The 24,292-nt window shown below is 37.2% G+C and overlaps 1 protein-coding gene across 2 annotated transcripts in view; it reads left to right on the top strand.

Annotated features, from left to right (window-relative positions):
* The window catches only part of Tox (thymocyte selection associated high mobility group box), a 306,408-nt gene that overhangs the window by 174,510 nt on the left and 107,606 nt on the right, over positions 1-24,292 (top strand). For both annotated transcript variants that reach the window (XM_046460562.2, XM_046460563.2), the window contains exon 3: positions 7,057-7,299. In XM_046460562.2, coding sequence (XP_046316518.1) covers positions 7,057-7,299 — 243 coding nt within the window. The remainder of the gene's footprint in view (positions 1-7,056; positions 7,300-24,292) is intronic.

The raw sequence follows: 24,292 nt of genomic DNA, 5'->3' as shown, positions 1-24,292 counted from the left end.
GGAACACAACACTTGCTTCTATGCCGAGTAAGGCACTCGCTGTCTTTTACCTAATGTGGGTTACAAAATTAATGAGCATAAATAAAATAAATGCTATGCTTTCTACCAAAAATTTCATTTTGCTAACTGTTGCTTGAAAAATTAGTACATTGTGTGTTTTTAAATGAAGATGATTTATTGCTATTGTCTAACATGTGAAGAAAGACAAAAAAATTGTTTGCAGGATCATTGGCTTGAGCACATCAATGGCACTGTTGGACGATTCTTGCTGAGTGTGAAGATGATTTATGTAACAGACCGAAGCTTTCCACAGTAATACATTATAGTCTCGAGCTATCAACCCTTGTTCATGCAGAGACAAAAGAATCTGAAAAAATACCTACTTCTGAAGGTCTCCTTAAAAGAAATTAGAGATCATGTTGATGCTGTTTAAACACTTCTGGGAAAATCAACCTTACGCTGCAATATCTTTACTTCTGAAAATGTGCAGAGGAAGTTTATTATTTTTCTAATAAATTTCTCACTTCACTTTGCTTTCCTTTGAGTTATCGAATCATGCAACAAGAATGTTCAATAATAGAAGATGAAACATGTTTAAACATTGGCATTTTTCTATCTTTGACTTTAAGGAATTATGTTACAGATTAAAAATTAAGGCATTCTGTATATGTGTGATGGCAGCAGTATTTATTTATCTTTCAAATAAAGACCTATATGAGAAACATATTTTACAATGTTATAACCATAGCCATATTTTTAGTCTATGCATGATTGCATGGATCCATCACATAATTTAAAGATGTGTACAAGATGATATCTTTTGAATTCTTCTGAGTTATGGGACTTCTGTCACCAGAGATTGAGTGCTAGTTATAATGATTGCAATATGTGGACAGAGACCCACAAATATAGGGCCCCTCTGGTAGAGAATTAGATTTTTAAAAGAGAAGAAAAAGCCAAGTCCAGAGACATTCATTCCCATTATTTATTCCTGGTCAGCATACATTGACACTGTATTTGGACAAAATGAAAACATGCATTCTCTACAGTCAAAAGAAAAGTCTGTGTAATTAACATTCCACTTGCAGATGCAGTAATGTAGAATGAGGATAAAAAATAAGAACAGGCTGTAGCAAAGGAAATGTGAATTGCAGACAGAGAAAATAATGTAAACAGGATACCCAGGTCATTGACTATGTAAAGCATCATGATTAAAAAGGCATGTGAGTCTGTAATTAAACAGACAGGGGAAATGAGATCTTCCAGAAATTAGGTGAGAAGTTTCTTTTTCTTTTTCATTGAAATGGGGGCTGAGGAGGGTTGGATATGGAGGAAGAATGTTAGTTTTAGTCAAATGGCTGAAAAGGCATCCATGCAAGCAGATCAATCCAGAGGATCTGAAGGATCCCCTTTAACTTCCCTAACCCCAGTCTCTTGATTCTAGACTCAGAATTTATCCTTTTGATTAGCAATTTTTTTTTTTTTTTTTTTTTTTTGGTACTAGGTATTGAACCCAGAGGTGCTTAACCACTGAACCACATCCCCAGACATTTTTTAAATATTTTATTTAGACAGGATAATATTGCAAAGTTGGTTAGGGCTTCACTAAGTTGCTGAGGCTGGCTTTAAACTTGCAATCTGCCTGCCTCAGCCTCCTGAGCTGCTGCGATTACAGGCAGGAGGCACCATGCCCAGTTGAAGATGGCCTTTTTAGCGGCACAAGCCAGTGTATTAGAATGTATACCTTTTGTGCCCATTCAGAAGTGGACATTTTGGTTCACAAATGCCTTTTACCTTTTACCTGTGTTAGTAGGAGTTGGATCGCCAGAAACTCATCAGGCCAGTGCTGCAGGCCTGCAAATAAAGCTCCTTGAAGGAGGGAATTTGTTGATGTTCTGCACATTAAGTTATTAATAGCACTTTCAGCATCTTTTGACTACTCCCCGTTCCCCATTCTCTTTTTACCCTTCAATGTAAGACATGCAATTTAATCCCACCAAAACACAAGTGAGGCTTTAGCTTAGCTTTTCGTGGAGAGCGATTCAATGCATTATGTATAAATGGGGTACACTTTTCTCCACTAGGATGCTTAAATAATGGCAAATAGATGAAAATTCTGTCATTGTGGGGAACATATCTAGATCCCTAGCATGGTGTCTATTTGTTTTCTTAGACTCTACTCAATCCATGGCATGTCTATGAACAACCATAGCTATGCAAAGCCAACCTTTATTAAGAACTTTTAATCTGGCAAACATATGTTATAGGACTTTGCACATATGTTTTTGTTTTTAATGCTCCTAAGAAACCCATGAAGCAGGTTTTGAAACTGAGCCTCACAAGGAATAAGAAACTTGCTTCAGAACCCAACCTCAGAAATGCTTTCAAGAACCTGGACACAGACTTGTACATTGGACCCTGAAGCTGCAATTCCTTCCAACAAGCTCTGTGACTGTTATTAGTCATTGAAGGAATCATTATATGTACTCTCAACCAGTCCAAAATCTGTCTCCTTACCGTCAGAGAAAGATGTAGCCCTTTATAAGCTAAATGAGCAAATACCACCTTTTAAGGTTTTAAGAAAATGACTTGCAAGAGTCATCGGCACTATTATTTAGAATTGTAAAAATACTCTCACAAGGATGATGATATTTTAAAATTACTACTTTAATACTTCCAACACTCCCTTTGTAGCCTTGAATAGTTCATATGTTTTCTAGAATTAGACAAGCTTCATGATAGTACACTCCCACCCCATACTCTTGGGCATTTGGATCCTTCTCCTGGATAGAGTTAGACATGGTGCCTCCATACAGAGATAAAAGGGTCCTAATATGCCTGCTAGCACCAGAAACATGACAACACTTAAGATCAGGGAGAATCTGGTTGGGTAACAACCATATAATTTTGAGTCATTTGGATCATATAGACTGGCTATAGTTTGTACCAAATCACTTTGCATATTTAGTTATTATGGTGAAAATCTAAGGTAAAATGAAAGGTATTACCCTAATTTTACCCCACTATCCTTAAACGGTTTCTCTCCATTTGTGCAGGTGGTCATCATTGACATTGGCTGGGGAAGAGAGAGGTGGGATGGTTGAGGCTACGGTTCTGATTCTGCCTCCTGGATGGGATAGATAAAACATAATTTAAGTCATGATCTGGTAGATGATGCTACCTTTGAATGTCTATACCTGCTCCATCCCAGCATTCTCTACTGGACTCAAGCCCCAGAGAGCCTCCCAGGACATGGGATTCAATCCTTGATGGGCTCGAACTCAGGTTAAAAAAAAACTGTAGTTCTGTGATTGTGTGGGAATTTAGAGACCCTCTTGGAAAGGATCAAATTTCTTTGTTCCTGAGAGGGTTGATGAATGAATGATTATTCATACTCAGAGCCACGCTGAAATTTGAGGGATGGAAATATATTGAATAGAAAGAGCCTGAGTCACCTGACAAGGGCAGCGAGTCTCTTGTATCACTGGATGGTTGTGACATAAACTTCCTCTGACTGCACAGCCCCTGCTCCCTCTCCTATGTTTCTATTGCTGGGGTCAGAGGACCTTCTCAGGCCCATTCATCTAATTAGGCCCTCACTGCTGGCCAGGTGTGGGCATCAGAACTGCTGCCATGACCTGACTTCAGAGATCTAAGCATTCACCCAAAGGGACCCTGATGTCCTGCCTGTAGTACGTATTAAACTTCACCAGCTTCTGAGAACCAGGGGCCCATAAACTCTCCCTTAGAAATCCTCTGGAATCTGTGTCACTATGGTATGGTAAGTGCAAGCCAAGTCAGCATCCAGAGAGGGACACAGACTTCTCCGCCCAGCTGTCCCCAAGATGCTCAAGCTAACACTCTTCTAACAGAGTGTTTTTGGCCTATTGACACACTCTGACCTGAACTGACCAGCACAAAGTCTTGGGAATACAAGATAATTATTCAAACCCGGGGAATAATAGGGGTATATTCAACAAATGTCTTGCTCATCTTAGCATTCCTTCATTCAAGCATTTATTCATTCATTGTTTTATTTATTCATTTAGAAACATTTAACATTAATTTTAACCAAGCAGCTTCATAGATAATGAGAGGATATACTAGATCATATCTTATGGTTCTTCCCCTACTGCAAATTGTCTGGAATATAAAATGTATTATTAAGTTAAACATCTTCCTATTAAGTTTTTAAAAATCAAAGTTAAGCTGTAATGTCATAGAAATCAATGTTGCAGAATTAGCTAATTCATGTCTATTTTTTTTAAATAAAAATTAGTCTGGCATTAACTTTTTAAACATTTCTGGGATGTTTTGACATTTGTACAATTACCATAATGCTTTTACATGGCATCAGTTACACTGTTATACACTCTCAGCAAATAATCACATCATGACTTCTAATGCAAAGAACAGAAACTACTAAGTAGCCTTACATTGTTAAAATTCTTGACCCAAATAACTACCGATTACTGGTTAAGTTGTGGAATCTGTGGTTTTGGTATATAATTGCATGGATTAAATAACGTTAATGTGTAATTACATGAAAATAAACCATGTAGCTTAGTTAAATTGCAGTACAATTGTTATCACCGAATGTAAAGTGATACCAATTAAACCTTCCTTTAAAACACCACAAATTAAGATTTAACTACTGAAGAAACTCTAGAATATAAAGTCATGGTATACTCTGGATAGAATATCTCAGTATTTTCAGAAGTTTAATGGTGTTTCTAAAATTAAAAACATCTTTCTTCTTTACTTCTGCATTAATTGTGACTTATTCAGGAAAGTTTCAAATAGGCACTGGATTAACTTCTTAAAAGATGTATCTAAAAGATGCAGCATTGTAATATTGACAAAGAAACAATTAAGGAATTAAGAATTCCTCTGCTCATGTAAAATAAATAATTTTAATGGGTGGGCACTGGAGAAGAATTCAGGGGAAAAAGGAAAAATCTTGTTACTAATGCTGATTCTGTTTAACAAAGGAAATTTTGTTTAACACAATTAGGAAATTTTGTTTAACAAAGATAGCTGAGGATTGGCAATTTTGTATCATTTGACCTAATACAATAGTAAAAACTGAACCACTTATATAAATGTTTCTAAGCAAGAAAAACAGTTTCTTCATCATCTATCCAGCTCCTTCTATGTACTGGGTTGACCCGTTTACCAGCTAAGTGAACTTGGACAGGTAGTTAAACCTCTGAGCCTCAATTTTCCTTTCAGGGAAATGGGAGGTAATAATAGTTATACAAAAGCATATTATATGGTTTAACTAAAGACAGTGTAGTCAAAGAATCCCATACACTACCTTTTATGAAATAGACATTGATAAATATGCTTTCTTCTACTTCCACACTGGGCATCTTTTAGGCTTCTGTGAATATCTGTACAAGAAACTGATGACTTAGATCTGTAGACTTAGGATCTATAATATATAAGGTACAGGAGAATTTAATCAAACTGGTAATTTTGACACAGGTCACTAACATATTTTTCAGACAAGAAATACATATCATTATAGAAGAATTTAGTAATGGGTGATTGAACTTTTCAAGCTGGTGACTTTTTAAAAACAGAATGTTAGAAATATCAAGAAACATTATCTGTAAGGATGAATTAAATTCCTCCTTCATATACCCTAGACTGTAACCCACACTTGCCTCTCCATGACCAGGTCTAAATTTCAGGTGTTCAAAGTAACTCTTCATTTAATCTTGTCTTCTGACAGCACCTCAACAAGTATATCAAAACTTGTACAACATTTAGCAAGTGCAATTTGAAGATTTTCTTTCTGTTAGACAAATAGACGCCATCTGGAAAAAATAACCCCAGGCGCTTGGACGCAGGAGCATAAAGCTTATTGGCTGAACACCCAATGAATACCTTACACTACTTTCTTTGGCTCCTACCCTTTGCCTGCTCATTTCAAATCTTGCACACTTCAGTAGGCTCTGTGCTGTTAGACAAGGGGATCCTTGTTAGCCATGCACGCAAACACTCTGAAGGCTCTCTTAATTTGAAAGATAGGCTTGCAAGAATTATCTGGACGGAAATGTTTCCTTTCATATTGAGACACCTGTTCTATAAAGGACTGCTAAATATAGCTGTGCATTGATATTAATTTCTAACAATGTTTCTTTATTCAGTTGTTGCGTATATTTTTCAACTTTTACCACATTCCATTTTTAGACATGAGTGTCTTCATATAATCTTCCCTTCCTTCTTCCCTCCCTCCCTTCCTATTTTATCTAAAGCTTGTAAAAAAAAAAGCCCCAGGTGCTATTATTTTTAATGCTATTTATTTTACTGATTGACTTTTATTCCAGAATTAGTAGTATAATAATATTAGTATTATTTTGTCTGTCACAATGGACTGCACTGAATTTAAATGGTTGCAATATTATTTATCAACTTTTAGGAGGAGATCAACTAAATGTTAATAGAAATCATGAAAGCAATCTTCACTTTTGTTTTGATGATAAAATCTTTGTGATAAAATTAGCTTTTAATGGCATGCTATATCAAACTTTTGGTGCACCCACACTTATGCAGTAAGCTTAAGTTACTTCTTTATTAGTAACTTTTCCTTTGTCAATTGTGAGCAGGTAGCTTTTCAAAACCCAAAAGCAATTGCCCCAGACTTCTGGAATTCATTTTTATTACATCCCATAATCTGAGCAGTAGGGAGCCCTATGAAACATGTTCGATCAAACATTAATTTTATAAATTGCCTTCGTTCCCCACAATTCCCATGAAAAAGGTATTCAGCTAGATTAAAACTCTGGAAAATTTTAATGGAACCTTTGAAATCTGTTTGAGCTCGGCTTCCTGGAAAAATAAAACTGCCTAATGGAAGCAGTCTTTATACCAGAAGTAGATGTGCCTTTGAGGCAATTTTCTTCAATGTGAAACAGTGAAATGGCAGCTGGGTAATCTGAATGCTTGAAATGTCTCTGCCAAATTAAAGGGTTATGTGTGCTCTCTCACAGTGAGGAAGAACAAGTCCATGAAATTTGTAACAATGTCACTCTTGTCTTCTTCTCACAGTCCTACCCTGGTCCAAGTCTGGAAAGCGAAGACTTTAACATTCCTCCCATCACTCCACCTTCCCTCCCTGACCACTCCCTGGTACACCTGAATGAAGTTGAAACTGGTTACCACTCTCTGTGTCACCCAATGAACCACAATGGCCTGCTCCCATTCCATCCGCAAAACATGGACCTACCTGAAATCACCGTCTCCAACATGCTGGGCCAGGACGGAACGCTGCTCTCCAACTCCATTTCTGTGGTAAGAATCTGCTAACCTGTTTGTGGAGGGGAGGGAGAGACATAATAAAGGCAAGGAGTCATTTAACCAAAGGACCTTTCAATTGGGATGATGGCATTCTGAAATGAGGAAGACATTTTTAGCTATGGAGCATGCTTCCTATAAATCTTTCAAATTCCTAACATGATTTTCCGTTTTATATTTATGACAAGGCAAAATCAGTTAGTTACTTGTGTGATCCCTCATATTTGCAACCCAAAGTACTAAATGTTGCTTAACATTGAATGTGCTGTCACACAAACTAGCTTCCCAGTTTTCAGATAAAAAGAATCCTCCTAAAGGATGCCACCTTCCATCTAGGGTAGGATTCCTTCCCACAGGTAAGATCCCCACATCTCTGAACAGGAACTGCTGTCAGTCTTGATTCCCGCCCCCCCCCCCATTTTCTACTCTCAAATTTCACAAATTTACTTTATAGGGGAGGCAATAAAGCAGTTTTTATTTCTATTTTGGAAGTGTAATTTGTTTGATCAAAACTCACCCTTTGAATTGTTGAACAGTTGAAATTTCTCGAATTTAGTGGGACTATTTATCACCCAGAAAAGTAGTTAAAAACTGTAATTCCCAGGACCTGCCCAGAGAGTCCAGGGGTCTGTATTTTTACAAGCATCCCATAATTGAGAAACACTGACTTACCATAAAAGCTTTCCTTCTGGATTTTATGTCATCTAAAAACTTAATTTCTCTGTCTGTATTACAAGGAGTGAAAAAAATGTCAGTAATATATGGCCACGGGCAGAACTTCTGACCACGTCATTAAAAACTCCTCTCAGGTTAACGTGACTTTTAATTAGTACTCTTTGATTTTCATTGTTCAATCACTTAACAGTCCAACTAACTGTGTGTTTTGTTTTTTTGTTTTTTTTTGAGTCACCTAACATGGCTGTCATGTTCCCAATGAGCAAATTGATTAACTTGCTCATATTATATTGTTTCTGATACAAAATGCATTTCATGTGACCACTTATCTAAATCACTTCCAGATACATCTCTAACTAGAGCCACTTCACAAGAAGGTTTTTCTGATAATCACCAACCTAATGGGGAGGGGCTAAAAGGAAAGTCAAAAGAAATCCCCAAGTAGTTTTGGAAAATGAAGCTGAATGCCACAGTAGTTCATGCAGTTCTCCTAAAATCTGACAGCCTTCTGGGTGGCCAAGAGGGGGAAACTTACATGCAACAGCATCAGTAGGAGAAATCCCAGCCCAGTTGCGCTGGTTTTTAGGTTAGACTACATCCATCTGCATAGAAGTAGTAGTCTATGAATATTAACTATGACTCCATAAGATAGAAAATAGATTTTTTTTGAACAAGCATGCTAAACATGTGATTCTAAACATGTTATACATGAATGTGGTCACTTTGACAAATCACATCTGTTCCTCTTTGGGTCTAAGCCTTCAGACCCAGTTCATGAGCCCACTCAGGCATCCAGGTCATGCCTTGATGGGGATCCCCATTTTTATGTGGGTGTGTAGTACTAAGGACTGAGCCAAGGGTACTCTAGCATCAAGCTACATCTCTAACCCTTTTTTGTTGTTTTTATTTAAAAAAATTAAATTTGAAACAATCTCGCTAAGTAGCTGAAGCTGGCCTTGAACTTAAGATCTTCTGCCTTGGTCTCTTGAGTCACTGGGTTTACAGGCATGTGCCAGGGTGCCAAGCAGAAGTCCCATTCTTTATAAAGGAGAGGAAGGATGCAGTCAGGATATAAAATGCCAGTTTTGTCCTCCATGCTTCATCCCTCATGATGCAAATCAGAGTTGGACTGCAAGAAGGATCTGAGATGCTCAATTATACGATTTTAAGTCTCAAGGGGATTTTTTTCATTATAAAGTTGACCTCCTTCATAGTCACCTTGTAGTCCCCTTAACATGCTCAAGGCCCTCCCAGTGTGAAAGGCAATCTTTGAGAGATGTATGTGCAGTTTCAATAATGGTAGATCTGGGATTCTTCCAGATTTGCTGCCTGTAGGAGTCACTTTGTGTTCTGATGACACACTCATGATGGCACTTGGTTGCAACTATGACACAATCTACCTTCTAGGACTTTCTCCCATTGTACCTTCCCCTCTTTCTATCAGGAACTTCTTTTCATTCATCTCTACTCTTTCCCTACCCAAGCAACTGTTAAAACTGGACTTCGGGATGGGCGCAATGATGCACGCTTGTAATCCCCGTGGCTCTGGAGATTGAGGCAGGAGGATCACGAGTTCAAATTCAGCCTCAGCAAAAGCAAGGGGCTAAGCAACTCAGTGAGACCCTGTCTCTAAATAAAATACAAAATAGGGCTGGGGATGTGTCTCAGTGGTTGAGTTCCCCTGAGTTCGATCCCTGGTACCCCAAAACAAAACAAACAAAACAAACAAACAAAAAAATGGACTTTGGTATTTTTGTCTCAACATGATATTTCTCTTAGAACTATCTATTTTGTCCACTTATACATCTATTTTGTCCACTCACAGTACTGATCTGTGCATATAATACTGCAGACAAAAGGCTACTCCAGCCAATACCAGCATTTGTGTGCCTTTGGATGAGCTTTGTCACTGTCCCATAGACTTCATATGATGCCAGAGCTCTTCTGTAATCTGCATGCCAGTAATAACAATCTCTTGCTACTGAACACTTAGATGCAGCTCATGGGACTGAAGGATGATTTCTACATTTTAGCTCCATTTAAGTACTTGACGTATAAGTATCCACATGGACCTGGTGGCTACTGTGTTAGACAGTACTGGTCTAGTTAATGATGCTGACTCTAGTTAAGTCTGTATTAAACTTATTTTTTTCAAGCAAGCCTGGTCTTGAAGAAAATAGATTTGGAGATTAAATTTGTTGTTCTTGTTTCAAAGCTTGGCTCTCTGGCTGGATTCCAGGAGCCAGAGTTTGATATACTCTAAAGTTGTAATGGAAATCTTACAGCGTTCCGAGAACCAGGAGCTATCTTTTGTCTCCCAAATCCTTTGAGAAACAAAGAACCTCTTCAGTTCTTGTTTTGAGTTTTTATGTGACTAGAATGCCATTCCTTCCTATGTACATTTTGAAAGCTTACCATGGCCTAAATGTTTGCAAAGGCTCAGACGATTGATAGATGGGACACCACCACTGTCTTCAAGAGCTTTCAAATCACACAGAAAACATAAATAGTTATGAAAATTAGAGAAAAACATGAAGCAATTAGAGACCAAGAAAAGCATTAAGTGAAGTTCTATTGACCATGACCTCAGTGGCAATTCCTAGTTGGAAGAGATCACGGTAATCTATCTGGTTTGGGTATAAAGCTTAGTGGAAAAGGCAGGACTACAGTCAGAGCTGAAGGATGGTTTTGATTTGGATAAAGAGAGAAGAAAGAAAAGGCGTGTTGGAGAGTGTTCAAAAATCAGGTTGAGTATTTTAAATTGGGAGATTTGACTAAAGCCTTCAAAAACCAATGAAAGAACTCTGGGCTTGAGAGGATGGATTGTAAGAAACCATTGGCAAAGTTCAAGAGACTCAATGCAAAAGCATAATGAAAGCAGTGTTGTAGGAAAACCCTCTGGCAATAGGGAACTGGTGGATGGACAGCAGTGGTGAGAAGCTGAGGGTGCTGACAACCCAGGAGCCTGCTGTCCCAGCTTAGGTAAGAGGACCTACGAAGCTCTACCAGAATGATGACCAGCAGAACAGAGAGCAGGGCCATATGCATATTGTCCCCAACAGTATGTGGATCTAAAGATGAACAACACTTTGTATTTTAATGTTTAAAATTTAGAAAGCACCAGGGATTCTTTTCTTAGCAAAAGACTTTGAATATAAGATTTCTTGATTATACTTCCTTATAAAAATTTCCCAAAACACTTTCCCAACAACTTTGCTCATACTTGACATGATCACAAACAGCCTATTGAACATCATTCAATGCATGTGTATATCAAAACATCACAAAGTACCTGATACAAAGTTTTTGTGTCAATCACAAAAATAAATTTGGAAAATTTTAAAGAAAAACCAAGCTACCATCTAGTTTGACAATCATTGAAATATATTATAAATAAGGGCAATTTGGGTTGTCAATGACCATATAGACAAGAAAGTAGCTGCTATAGAAATCAGGATGTGAACACTGTCCAGTTAGGAATTACAGAGCTCCTCTGACATCTTTCAAGGTCACATGCAATATGAAAACAACTAAAAAAAGCTAATATTTGTAGATTCTAAATAATGAATTTGCTGTGAATTTTAAATTCCAGGACATAAACCAACATGGTCAGATTTATAGAGAGGACCAACTATCTCAAATTGCAATTTCCAAATGTTTTTCAGTGTTACTAAAGTTGAGTCTTTTGCTGTTCGTATTGTGATCATATCTTTGTTAGTATTTTCACAGGGTATAATTTTAATATTTGAATGGATCTAAGATAGGAAAATATTTTAGTTCTTATTTAGAGATTATGTCTATTTTAGATGTTATTGTGATACATACTACATATACATTATTGTGTTACATATTTTACCATGACAAGTAAATAGTACATTATTTATAATCTTTAGTGAGATTTCATTTTCAAGGTAATTTTTTTTATTTACCTTTGTGTCTTATCCCCAATGGTAATATAAGTGATGTAGCTGCATCAATTATAAATGTTTCTTACAAATTTCTAATAAGTTACACTTAAAAAAAATTTAGTCTATAATTAAAAATCAATATCTGAGTGAGGTATTAGTACCCCAGTTTTGCAAATAAAAACTGGAGGTTCCAAGTAGTTAAGTGATTGCTCAATTGTTCGGCAAGCAAATATTCCAGTTCCATTATCTGGAAAAATGATGATAATGATAGTCCTTACCTCGTGGGGTTAAAGATATTTGAAAAATTGCTTAGCCCATTAGCTGGCACATAGGAAGCATTATGTAAGAGTTGGTTAAATAAAACAAGAAAAGCAAGCCTGTGTGACTCTTTTGAAGAAGTTAAAATGCATGGGAGAGAAGATTTTTTGAGTTATTTATACTTTAATCCTTAGTCTTCTTCACATCTGTCAGAAAAGACAGCAGTAAGCCTGCTATTAACCAAAGAGGTCTTTACCTTTTATTGAGTGTCCTTATATATCATTGTGATTAAAATCGACTTTTTAGGGCCAGACTTCCTCAGTTCAAATCCTAGTGCTTCTACTTAACCATAAGTGACCTTGAACAACTTACATAACCTTTTGTGCCTCTCTTTACTTAAATGGGTATAGCTGGATTTGGTGGCAAACTTTTGTAATCCCAGCTTCTCAAGAAACTGAGGCAGGAGGATCTCTTGAGCCCAGGTGTTTGAGGCCAGCCTGAGCAACATAGTGTGACCCTATCTCATAAAAAATATTAAAATAGGGCTGAGGTTGTGGCTCAGTGGCAGAGTGCTTGCCTAGCATGTGTGAGACACTGGGTTCGATTCTCAGCACCACATACAAATAAATAAAAAATAAAGGTCCATCAACAACTAAAAAATAATTTTAAAAAATTAAAATAAAATAATGGGGTATAATAAGAATTAATACCATAATGTCATGATAATTAAAGTAGTTAGTATCTATAAAACAGTGCCTGGTACATGGTAGATTCTTTTTTTTTTTTAAAGAGAGAGAGAGAATTTTTTAATATTTATTTTTTATTTTTCGGTAGACACAACATCTTTATTTTATTTTTATGTGGTTCTGAGGATCGAACCCAGTGCTCCACACATGCCAGGCGAACACGCTACCACTTGAGCCACATCTCCAGCCCCTAAGTGGTAGATTCTAAGTTTATTTAATGGGAATCTCTTTTGAGTAAAAAAAAAAAAAAGTCACCAAAGTAAGATATCTATATTATCTTCTGAAATTTATCATCGACCTATAAAGTATAGTACACACAGAGTGAAAGTTCTTTCCCAAGTTTCCCACCACTTTTATTTTTAACATAGTCTTGCCTGTGCCATTTTATGATCAGTTGGGACTACTTATCCAGTAGTCAATCAGGAGTCTTGCAATAAGGTAGATTCTGGCACTTTAAAAAAGATTCCATTTTCTTAAAGTCTATTTCAAGAACAGACTATAAAATAGGGTAGAATTTCTATAAGTGCATACCGTTGAATTAAGTGCCAATTAGTTCTTATTCTCTAGGTCCAAGTTCAACAGCCATTCATGACCCAAAATATGTAAAAGTTTCAATTTCCCCTGAGTTATTCGGATAGGTGGGCAACTGATTTGTCTTCACATAGAATCTGAGTTAGAAAAGGGCCTACATGCGAGTGTTGGATAAGCTTGTTAATGGTAGGTAAGTCACAAGCTATGGCACCACTGGACTTGCTTAGTGATTCCCTACTTTTAAAAGGGCAAGCTAGGAACCAGCCAGTGCTATATTGCTTTTGTGCTTCATTTCTTTTAAAAATTTCCTTGAACAGTATATTGCCTCCCCCAAAAGGTGGAAAGACCCCCAAGACCAGCAGATCTCTTTGGTGCTCTCCAAGGATAGCATTTTTCCTATCATTCATTTTCTCTTTGCCCACACAACCTTGGTCCAAACTTCAGGACTCACTCAACTTCTCGCTTTGGTTACTTAATAATGTTTCTTGCCATTCCTTTGGTCTTTTTGAGTGTTGTAACTGCGTCCCCCTCAAAGCCTAATCAGCTGTGAAGATATCTGAACCTGATGAACAGATCATTTCTTTTGAGGGGAAAATGTTATTCTGTCATTAAAAAAGAAGTGATGTTGCTTTGTATGGACAGATGGGGTTTTCATGTTGTTAAAAAGAAACTAGAAAACTATTTGGGGAAGAAAGACGAATGAGAAAATGCGTATTAAATATTCATGGCTTTAAAAAAAAATCCTTTGATTCCTGCAAACTGAAATCAAGCGCCTCTCTTCTTTCTCTCCCACTCTGGTACATTTGCTGCTGGGTTTAATCACGGATTGGTAGAAGAGAGTGCAACCTTGTATAAAGTCATCGAAGCCTCTCTGCCCGGCCTATATGTGGCCATTGCTTGTTCTTTGTGCAGTCAACAGAAGCTCTTTCATACAAAGAAAAACCGTGCAAAGTTTTAGAATGGCCTCACAGAAAGGATTCATTTAGAACCTGGGCTCTTTTTTTTGCAGAGTGTGGCTCCTAATGACACATTATAGAAAATTTACAATGAAAAAAGCAACAAAGGAGATTTCAGTTTCTTTGAATGCTTCGAATTTCCAGTTCTGGAGTTTAAAATGGAAAAAAAGATGTTAAAAGGCAATGAAATTGGAGGGTTTATTTCCCAAATGCCTTCTTTTTTTTTTCCAGGCAACAAAAGCAGGCATAATGTATATACTCAGATTTATTGTCATTTTTTAGCATTCAGTCATGGCACAGTTTGCATTCAAAGGCCACTGTACAACTGTTTTGACAACCATCACTTCAGTAGGTACCATACAGGACTCATGAAACGGAAGCAAGAGTGTTCCTCTGGGCCCATAGGGAGTGCCGTACATCAAGGAATTCAGATGTATTAGAACAGCATGAATTTCTAATATGTTGCTATTATGGAAAGGACCACTGGCATATTGAATAATGCAGCTTTCAAAGCCAGGCAGAAAATGTGATTACAGACAATTTGATTGCTGTTTTTAAAATAAATATTTTCAAAATCTTGAGGTGTTTTATTTCATGTAATGCATAAAATATGTAACAGTGGACAAGAGCTAAAGATCTTTCAGGACACGACTGAGCAGATGATGTTGGCCCCATTTAAGTATAAAATAATGGCAGCATTAGTTTAAAATGGAATGGATGCCACAGTGGCTTGTTTCTTTCTTTCAAAAAATAGGAAAAGGGCAATAAAAAGACACAATTTTGCTCACTTTGATAGAAGAAAAAGGATGAAGATTATTTAGCATTATGCCATAATTCATCAAATTTTATGTAATTACAGTCTGTTTTTTTCTCCACAAATTATCCTTTTCTCTTGAACACTGCAGAACATGAAAGCAATCTATTAAAACACTTTAATACTTCGAAAAATGGGCTGGGTTTTTGTTCTTAATTTTGAACATATATAACAAATGAGTTTTTTTTTCATCTTTTAGAAAAATTCCTCTTAAAACCAAAAATAAGTGTTATGTGGGGTTCGTTGTTAATCTTTACTGAAGCCATTTCTTTGCTCAAAACAGACTACTTTGTGATGTTGATAACTAGTTCATAGACTCAATATGTTAATGATTTGGAGCTATCTTTTAATGCTATAATAAAATGTTATTCCAAACTGAGTTCTCCTTAATAATGTTCAGGAAAGGAACCAATTTAAAAATAAATTTAAAAAAAAAATATATGCCAAGCAATCAAAGTCAAGATTTACGGGTATATGGGACTTCTACTTTTTCTTCAGTCCTAGAATTCATAGGAAAGTGTGCCTCACTCAAGCAAGATAAAAGCCAAAAAAACTATAAAATCAGTTATATGATATGTTATTAGCAAACTCTGGAAGTTACTCAATTCACTCTCTTCAGAAGTAAACCTAAACCATTTAAGATATGTGGTTTTCTATCTAAGAGCCAAGATTCCACAACTCTCATTGGTAGCCTGTTTGTGTTTAATTAACCTTGTAACATTAAGTTAAATTTCAGTAAGAGATTTAGATTCCTTCCAGGAAGTTCCTCATTAAAATTAAACCAAAATCTCTTACTGCAATTTTAGCCTACTTTGTCTGCTTCAGCCTTCTGAATACTTGGACAACAGTTGACTTCAAATATTTGACATTTATTAAGTCAGTACTACAGTTGTGTTTTACCTGGCCCAAATAACCCCAATTCCTTGAGTCTTTCCTCAAAGGTCATTATTTTTCAACTCGTAAATCAAATTAGCTTCCTTTTTTTTTTTTAACATTTATAATCTGAAGGAATGTTGACCACAGTGGAAGGCAGAGCTCCAGAGTCTGAGATTGCAGATCCGTTTCTGAATTTTTCAATTTTTTTTCTCTGCCCCTCATGGACTTTTTATGATAGAGTCCTTAATAGCATCATTGATTGCTGATGCATTTAATTACTGACTCATCGATCTCTCTTACAGTGTGTCTCTTGCAGCCTTGGTATTTAGCTAGCAACTCTCTATCTTGTATTTGTGTAACTCATTTCATGTCCTAACGGCAAATGTCTGGGAAGGCCATTGTGGTGTCCCTTGAAGGTGTCTTTTTTCCTTTCCTATTATTTATTTTTTTCCTGATTGGATATCCATTAGTTAAATAGCCCTTAGCAAAGAGGAAATAAAATAGAGTCATGTCTACATAATTGTCTTTGGACAAATAGGTTCTATGTAGGCCCATACAAAAGAATTCCCCATGTTACAGCAGTGAACTTTTGGTCACTTGCTAAAACCTTGACGTTTTTGGTAAAATGCAACCTAAAGTGTTGAGGGGAGAGTTTGAGAAAAGCAGTGCAGAACCTGGATGAAAAATAGATAGAAGGAGAAATAAACAGCAAGTAAAAACAGAACCCTAGGACTGAGTATAGCCCAGTAGCAGAGAGTGTTCTTAGCAAGCAAGTCCTTGGGTTCCATCTCCAGGACTAAAATAATAAAGTAAAATACAATAAACAGACCCCTGCTCAGGGCCACAGTCATATCACACAGGCTCAATCTGAGTAGATGGTTCCTATTCTAGCCTTTCTTCAGTACCCCTGCGGAAACAGAGCTGTTGTTTGCAAATCTGTCTCCTTTCTGGCCCACCAAGTGTTCCATACTCACAGCCCGAGATAATAATAACAATGATGCTTCATATGTCAAATGTTGCTGTTTCTGCATCCTTTCCCATTCAACATTAACAGGATATAGCCTGCCTGTGGAGCAGGAAGTTTCTTGTTCTCTCTCCTCTGCCTCAAAGATTTGTTATAGAAAAGAGCATTAAAAATCCTGAGAGCTTACTTGGTTTTGTTGTTCAGACTTCCAGGTAGAAATCACTGATAATAACACTCTAAGTAGTGCACAGGCCATGGTAGCAGCCCACTATCTTTGGTCAAATATTTGAATGAATCCATTGGTCCCCATTGGAACCTGCAGTCTTTTCCCCAGATAGCTATAGTACTGTTTTTGCTTTTTTGTGTGAACACCGCTAAGAAGCTATTCAGTCTTCTAAAATGATGCCAATGTTCCAAATTTTTTAAATGTCTAATAAGCACCGAAACATACATATAATCTTTATAGTGTCAATATTTAATCAACTTATTGCTAGTTATTCTAACTCTTACCACTGTTATATTGATATATTTGGCAATTATTTAATTACAATGTATAGTTGACCCATCTTTTTAGTTGAATACTTTTATGTTCTGGGTGGAGCTGCTTTCATGGAGGAAAAAATATCAGTAGAATTGAAAAATTTCTAAAGTCACATATTTCTGCTTAGGCTCCCCATCCCCAAATCTTGAGAGTCAGAAGTAGCAATATGGAGAATTAACGTCTATGAAACATTTGCCCATGTGACCAGTGTTGACTTTTTAAAATTATTAAATGATTTTACCTTGGCTTGCCATTTGTTTGATTTGTACCGGTAGATTATTAACATTAAAATGTTGCATTATAAACCCATTTTGTCATGGAGCCTGGGGAGAATTAATCTAAAATGTGTTTCAGGAGAACAATGAACCAGTTTCATTTCAATACGCCACTTCCTTCATTGTTCATTAACTATTCTTATCTAGAGCATACGGAAATGTTTTAAGAGCAGGTTTTAGTTTTGTACTCCTTTTTTGTTTTTCATTTCATTTTTTTTTTCTTGTTTGAAAGTTCCAGGTTCTCTTATGGACAAGTATTACCTACGGGAATATAATAATATTTGTCTTTTTGTATTAGCCATTTATATATTTCTCTTTGCCAGCAGCAATATGCATTGCAGGAGAGAAAAAGTATGGAAAGCTTCAGGGATTTCTTCAAGTCACTAAAATATTAGATTTGACTTTCTTCTTTGGGTGATTTAAAATATCACCAATATCATAATCTACCACAGAAGAGATTTTTCTTTCCTTCACCTAATAAAATATATTTAACATTTTGATAAACATATAATCACAAAACTGATAGTTGAATGTGTCTGAGTTTAGTGGATTGTACAAATTCCCCAGGGAAATTTTAAGTATTATTTGACAGAAAAGATTAAACTCCTTTTTGTTAGGTAGGGTAGCATTTCTATTTTTGATGGGCAAGAGACTTTCTCAAAACATGTTACATTTGAGAAGTATTATTCTTCAACATTTAGGAAGCTTTGTTTTCTGTAATCACGATCTTGATTGTCTCTAATAAAAAATTACCCAACCCTAAAAACATATTACACTATTAAAATTTTTCATATCTTTTATATCCATTGTATATTTAATTGCATTCTCCACTACACAGCAGACATAACTAATGGTTTACCAAATTGAGATAGGACCATCCTTCCTCCAGTGTGAAACTTGAAACTGCTATGAATGAAAATAACTCTCTTCAGTTCTTAAGATGATGGATTCTTAAAGTTTATTGCTAGGGATACACAACATTGTTAAGATTCTCAAAAGGCAAGCAAAATTATTGGGGTTTTGAAGCATCCTTTTATTGTTCTGTATGCATGGAATACTGGAAAGTATTATAGGAAAAGAAAAACAGTCAGGTTCTTGTGACCATGGCCACCAGTGGCCATGTCCCCATAGGCAGATGCAGAATGGAACGTTAGGTTAACAGCCACTATGCTGTGGAGGATATTCTCTTTGGTGTCTGGTTGCTTTCACTTTACCCCCAAGCAGTGTCATTTCTGATTCCCAACAGTACACCAGGCCATCCTGTGTTTCTCAGCACATGGTCAACACTGTGATTCTTCAAAGCTGCACTCCACCATGACATCTCCATTTAGGATACCTTTATTGTACCTCAAATCTGTGAGATGTTATGTGTAGCGCAAGTTAGAATCCAGGAACTGACAATTCACTTGGGAGACTGAGGTTAGCATACATAAAACATAGAGAAAATGTGGAACCATGGAACATCAAATTCTCAAATATGGGGCACTCCTCAATGTTTCTGGGGAGTGTTGCAGTCACCCACAGACTCTTCCAATGATTTTGCCATCTTGAAAGCCATGAGTGTAGATGCACCAGTGGTCTGTGGTGACAGGGCCTCCACTTAAAATCTTGGTCAGCCATTTACCATCTGTGTGTGACCATAGGCAACCTTCACTCCTCTGGGCTCAATTTCCCCATTGATGGTGAGGTGTAAATGGATCTGTGTCTGAAGCCCTCTAAGCAGTACCAGCAGACAGCAAGTTCTACATCAGCTGGTTTGTTATCCCCTCCTCTGAACCCCTGCACCAAGTTTACCTTATGCCTCCTATCATCCCTCTTCTAGTTAGTGGTGTTCATGTTCCAGGGAACATTCTGTGAACTGCTATGCTCACTCTAATTGGACACCTATTGTTCCCAGTTATTGCAGTTTGGATCTTGAATGTCTCCCTAAAACCCATGTATTAACGCCTTGGTCACCAGCCTGTGACACTGTTGGGAGGTGATGGATCTTCTACAAGGTGGGGCCTCATGGGAGGAAGTTAGGTCATTGGAGGCGTGCCCTTGATGGGGGTATTGGGACCCCAGTCCCTTCCTGTCTTTCTCTGTTTGCTTCATGGCTGCTGTGACATGAGCAGTTCCTTCTGCCACGTGCTCCCCACCATGATGAGCTGCCTCACTACTGGTTCAAAACAAAAGAGCCAAGCAACCATGGACTGACATCTCTGACACCATGAGCCAAAATATTTTTTCCTCCTTTGAAGTTGATTTATGTCATTTTTTAAAATAACATTACAAAGATTAAAAGGCTGACTAACATACCACATCCCAGGCTAGGGGTATATGCACAGTTTCTTCCTTAATGCTCATAATCACACCAGGAGGTGAGTGGCGTATCCTCATCCAACCCAAAAAGGACCTGTGGACACAGAGGCAGACATGGAGGTGGTAGGTGGTGGACAAGGCAGCAGGGTGCTTAGCTCACCCCTTCAAAGTGTGCTTTATTTTGAATGAATGTTTGTCTCCTCCCTCTTGCCCCTCAGTGAGTCCTGCTGAGCTTGGCCATGTGGCTGCTCACGTTGACCATGCCAACCCAGATGACACTCACAATTTTGCTCTTTTTCTTTTCTTTTAATTTTTTTCAGTTAGATGAACACAATATCTTTATTTATTTATTTTTATGTGGTGCTGAGGATCGAACCCAGTGCCTCACATGTGCTAGGCAAGCACTCTACCACTGAGCTACAGCCCCAGCCCTCTCTTTTCCTTTTTTCTTTTTTTTTTAATAAACTCATATTGTTTTTACATTGCTGAAATAATAATATGAGATTGAGTAGAGGAAAAGAGAAATCCATTATTTCAGTGAAAAATAGGATACATTTAGAATTCTGGCTGGGTGACTTTGACAAATCACTTGATATCTCTAAGCCTTAATTTCCTTAGCTGTAAAAAAAAAAAAAAAGATGGGGAAACACGTGACAGCAATAATATTTACATTACCAAGTGGATGTGGGGATTGAGATGCAAGATTAGAATTTCTAGTACATAAGGGTTTAGGTGCATTGTGTGGATATCATGTTGAATATATTAGCATTTCAGCTAAAGAAAAATGCCAACTATTTGCCAAAAAAAATTAAATTAAACCACTCTTCTACAAGGAAGACATTGTCACTCCCTCAAATAGAGGCCTCCTCTATGATGTATTTTCTGCCATGATGTACTGGGCCACCACAGGCCCAAATCAATAGGGGCAAATGAATATGGACTAAAACCTCTGAAACTGTGAACCAAAATAAATCTTTCTTCTTTTTAAGTTGATTGCTTCAGGTATTTTGTTATAGAACAGAAGCTGAATAACAGAGTACCTGAAGTTCCAATGATCATGTGGTGATTAGAGCATGAGCCTTCCTAGGTATAGTAACTATCACAGGGTACAACTTCTTTCAAATTTGTGACATGGGAAAGTTGTTGGCATGTGGTGTTCTTTTTCTCTTGTTTTAATGAGAGAAATCTCTGTAGGTTCTTGTATATAGTCACTTACAAATAAGTGATAAGTGCTTACTTGAATGTACTCTAGTAGTGTAATTTCATTAATCTTATGAGAATTTATAAAAACAGTGAATTTTTTTTTCAGTATTGGAGAATGAACCTAGGGACACTTTACCATTGAGCTATATCCCCAATCTTTTTTGTTAATTTTTTTAAAGTTTAGAGAGAGGGCCTAAGTTGTTAAGGATGGGCTTAAGTTTACAGTCCTCCTGTCTCAGCCTCCCAAGTTGCTGGGATTACAGGCATATGCCACAAAACTCAGCAAAAACAGTGAATATTTTATATTATATGTCATCAATATAATGTGCAAGGTGTTGCCTTCTTATGTATATCCATTGATAATTTTGGCTTTTTTAAATAAAAAAAAAGATTAAGAGATTCAAGTTTTCTAAAGTTTACAAACAGGATTTCTAAGTGTAGGGTTCGAGTTAAATATAATTTCCCCTTTAATTTGCCATTCAAAGCTTTGATATTAATGGTGAGAGAGAGACAGGTGGGCAAAGTGGCATGGGCTGTGACTAAGGAGGGGACACATTTCCACGTCAACCCTAAGAGTTGTTCCTCAAAAGCTACAGCCAGGAAGGAGAGACACTGAGTGTGCCTCATATTGTGTCATATCATTCTGTAATCACCATATTAAAAAAACGGAAAAATTAGAACTATCCCCCCCACACACCCACCCCCCCAAAAAAAAAAACACAAGGGAAGTAAACAAAAATGCCTATAATATACAGCTTCTAGAAGAAGCTAGAAAAAGAAAAAAAATAGGAATTAAACTTCCCTGGGCTATCTATCAAAATATGGAGAAAAATATATCACTAATGAGAAAATATCAAACACCTATTGGGAGACAAATGCATGTAGCTCTGAATCGTGGATCACAAAAGGGTTTCCTCAGGCACCTAGATGACAAATTTATGATGCATAAAATAGTGGATTGTCCCTATTACAGAAATTGGATAAGCACATTCATGAATGCAGGGCTACACCATCCAGGGGAAGGAAGGCCTTGTCCAGAGGGCTCTTTGGTTAAGTTGTGAGGAAGATGTCACTCAGGCATAAAATGTACACGATGAAAAAGCGATTAGGGTTATGTCCACAAGAGAGCAAACAAATGTTTGCATGAAGAATAAATCTAGTTATGGATCCTTTTCTTCAAGAATCTTTGAGTGAGTGTTTATGGCAATAATCCTGCTGACAGTCATCAGGGAATTTCATTTCAAACTCTTTCCTACTTCTACCTACTATAAAAAAAGTAGAGAGCTGAGGACAACTCTATTATAGACTGTACATTCAGGAAATTTCTTCTTATGTCTTTTGTACTGTCTGTGGAAAATTTTAAAAATTTATCCAAATACCAAAAATGCCTGTTTGCCTAAAAAAGAAAAAATGTTTGAGGCACACAAGTCTTCAAAGATCTGCAACTCATTATTTTGCATTCCATCTCCTATTCGTAGACAGAGCTTGAATTTCTGCAATATGATGGGTCTTGGCATATCGATTGGGCTCTTTATCAGAACAGTATTACTTTAGAGTTTCATGGAATCTGAAGGATTTTAAAATTGATCTCAAAACTGAATCCCAGTTTTGCTGTGTTGCACTCATATACACAAACTTTGCACCTTAGAAAGGAAAAGCAGTTGGGCATCTACTCTATATAGTGGTTATATCATTCAAACCAGTCGTTTGAGAGCGGACATCTACTCTTGTGTTAGTTAGATTTTCATGGCTGTGACAAAAATACTCACCTAGAACAACTTAGAGGAGGAGAAGTTTGTTTGGCTCACGGTTACAGAGGTTTAGTCTATCATGGACCCACTCCATTGCTCTGGGCCCAAGGTGAGGCAGGATGCCATGGCAGAAGGGTGTGGTAATGGAGGAGCACTTCTCTGTTCGTGGTGGCTGGGCAGCAAAGGGAGCAAGTTCAGGAAGGGGCTACAGGAAAGATGGACCCTTCTAGAGCACACCCCCAGTGACCCATCTCCTCCAGCCATGCCCCACTTGCCTACAGTTGCCATCCAGTTAGTTCATTAAACTAAGATGGATTGATTAAATGACAACTCTCATAGTCTAGTTATTAACCCTCCAAACATTCCTGTATTAACACAGGAGCTTCTGGGGATATTTCATAACCAAACCGTATCAACTCTCAAAATAGTGACTAGATTAGGCTTCTGCTACATGTAGTAGTATATCCTTAAACTCAACAGAGTTTGAGAACTGGCCTTTTCTCCTAAGTCTCATTTCTCTACAATACACTCTTCTCCAAGGGTCCATATGATATTTTTAGCATACATTCGCTTGGCCACTCCATATTGCACCTAGGATAAGGAAAGCAGAAGGGAGACCAGTAGAGGATGAGGAACTGGGGAAGGACAGGGGCAGGCACTGATAAATGAAAATGAACAAATTATGTTATATGCGTATATGCATATGTCACAGTGAATCTCACTAATATGTATAATGATAATGCACTGATAAATATGAACTTTTTTTCTTTTTTAATTAACTTTTTATGAAAAATAGTATTTAGGTTCTTCCGAGCTATCTGACACCTTATTCTCTCCCAGTCCAAAATAGTCATGCTAACTTTCTGTCTCCCACCTCCCACCTTGTGACCTTTGAGCTTGCTCTTCCCTGTGTCAGGAACTCTCTTGCCTCACATCTTCACCTTCAGTTCTCAGCTCAACTGTCACTTCTCAGAAATACTGCTCTAAAGTGGCACTTCACCCCTGCCCAGCCACTCACTCCTATCAGTGCCATTTTATGAAATGAGTTAATACTGAAACACACCTGGTAAAAAAGAAATGCATAAATATTAGCCATCTGGAACATTTTTGCCCTCTGAAATCATGTGGTTTATATAATGAGATGGCAGTTGCCTTCTCTTGCTATGCAGGAAAAGTCTGTAAAGAAGTGGG

The sequence above is a fragment of the Marmota monax genome, unplaced genomic scaffold (genome assembly GCF_021218885.2).
Source record: "Marmota monax isolate L192 unplaced genomic scaffold, Marmota_monax_Labrador192_F-V1.1 WCK01_AAM20220418_F8-fsc00063, whole genome shotgun sequence".
Classification (NCBI taxonomy): Eukaryota; Metazoa; Chordata; class Mammalia; order Rodentia; family Sciuridae; genus Marmota; species Marmota monax.
This window is presented reverse-complemented; position numbering and strand designations above follow the sequence as displayed.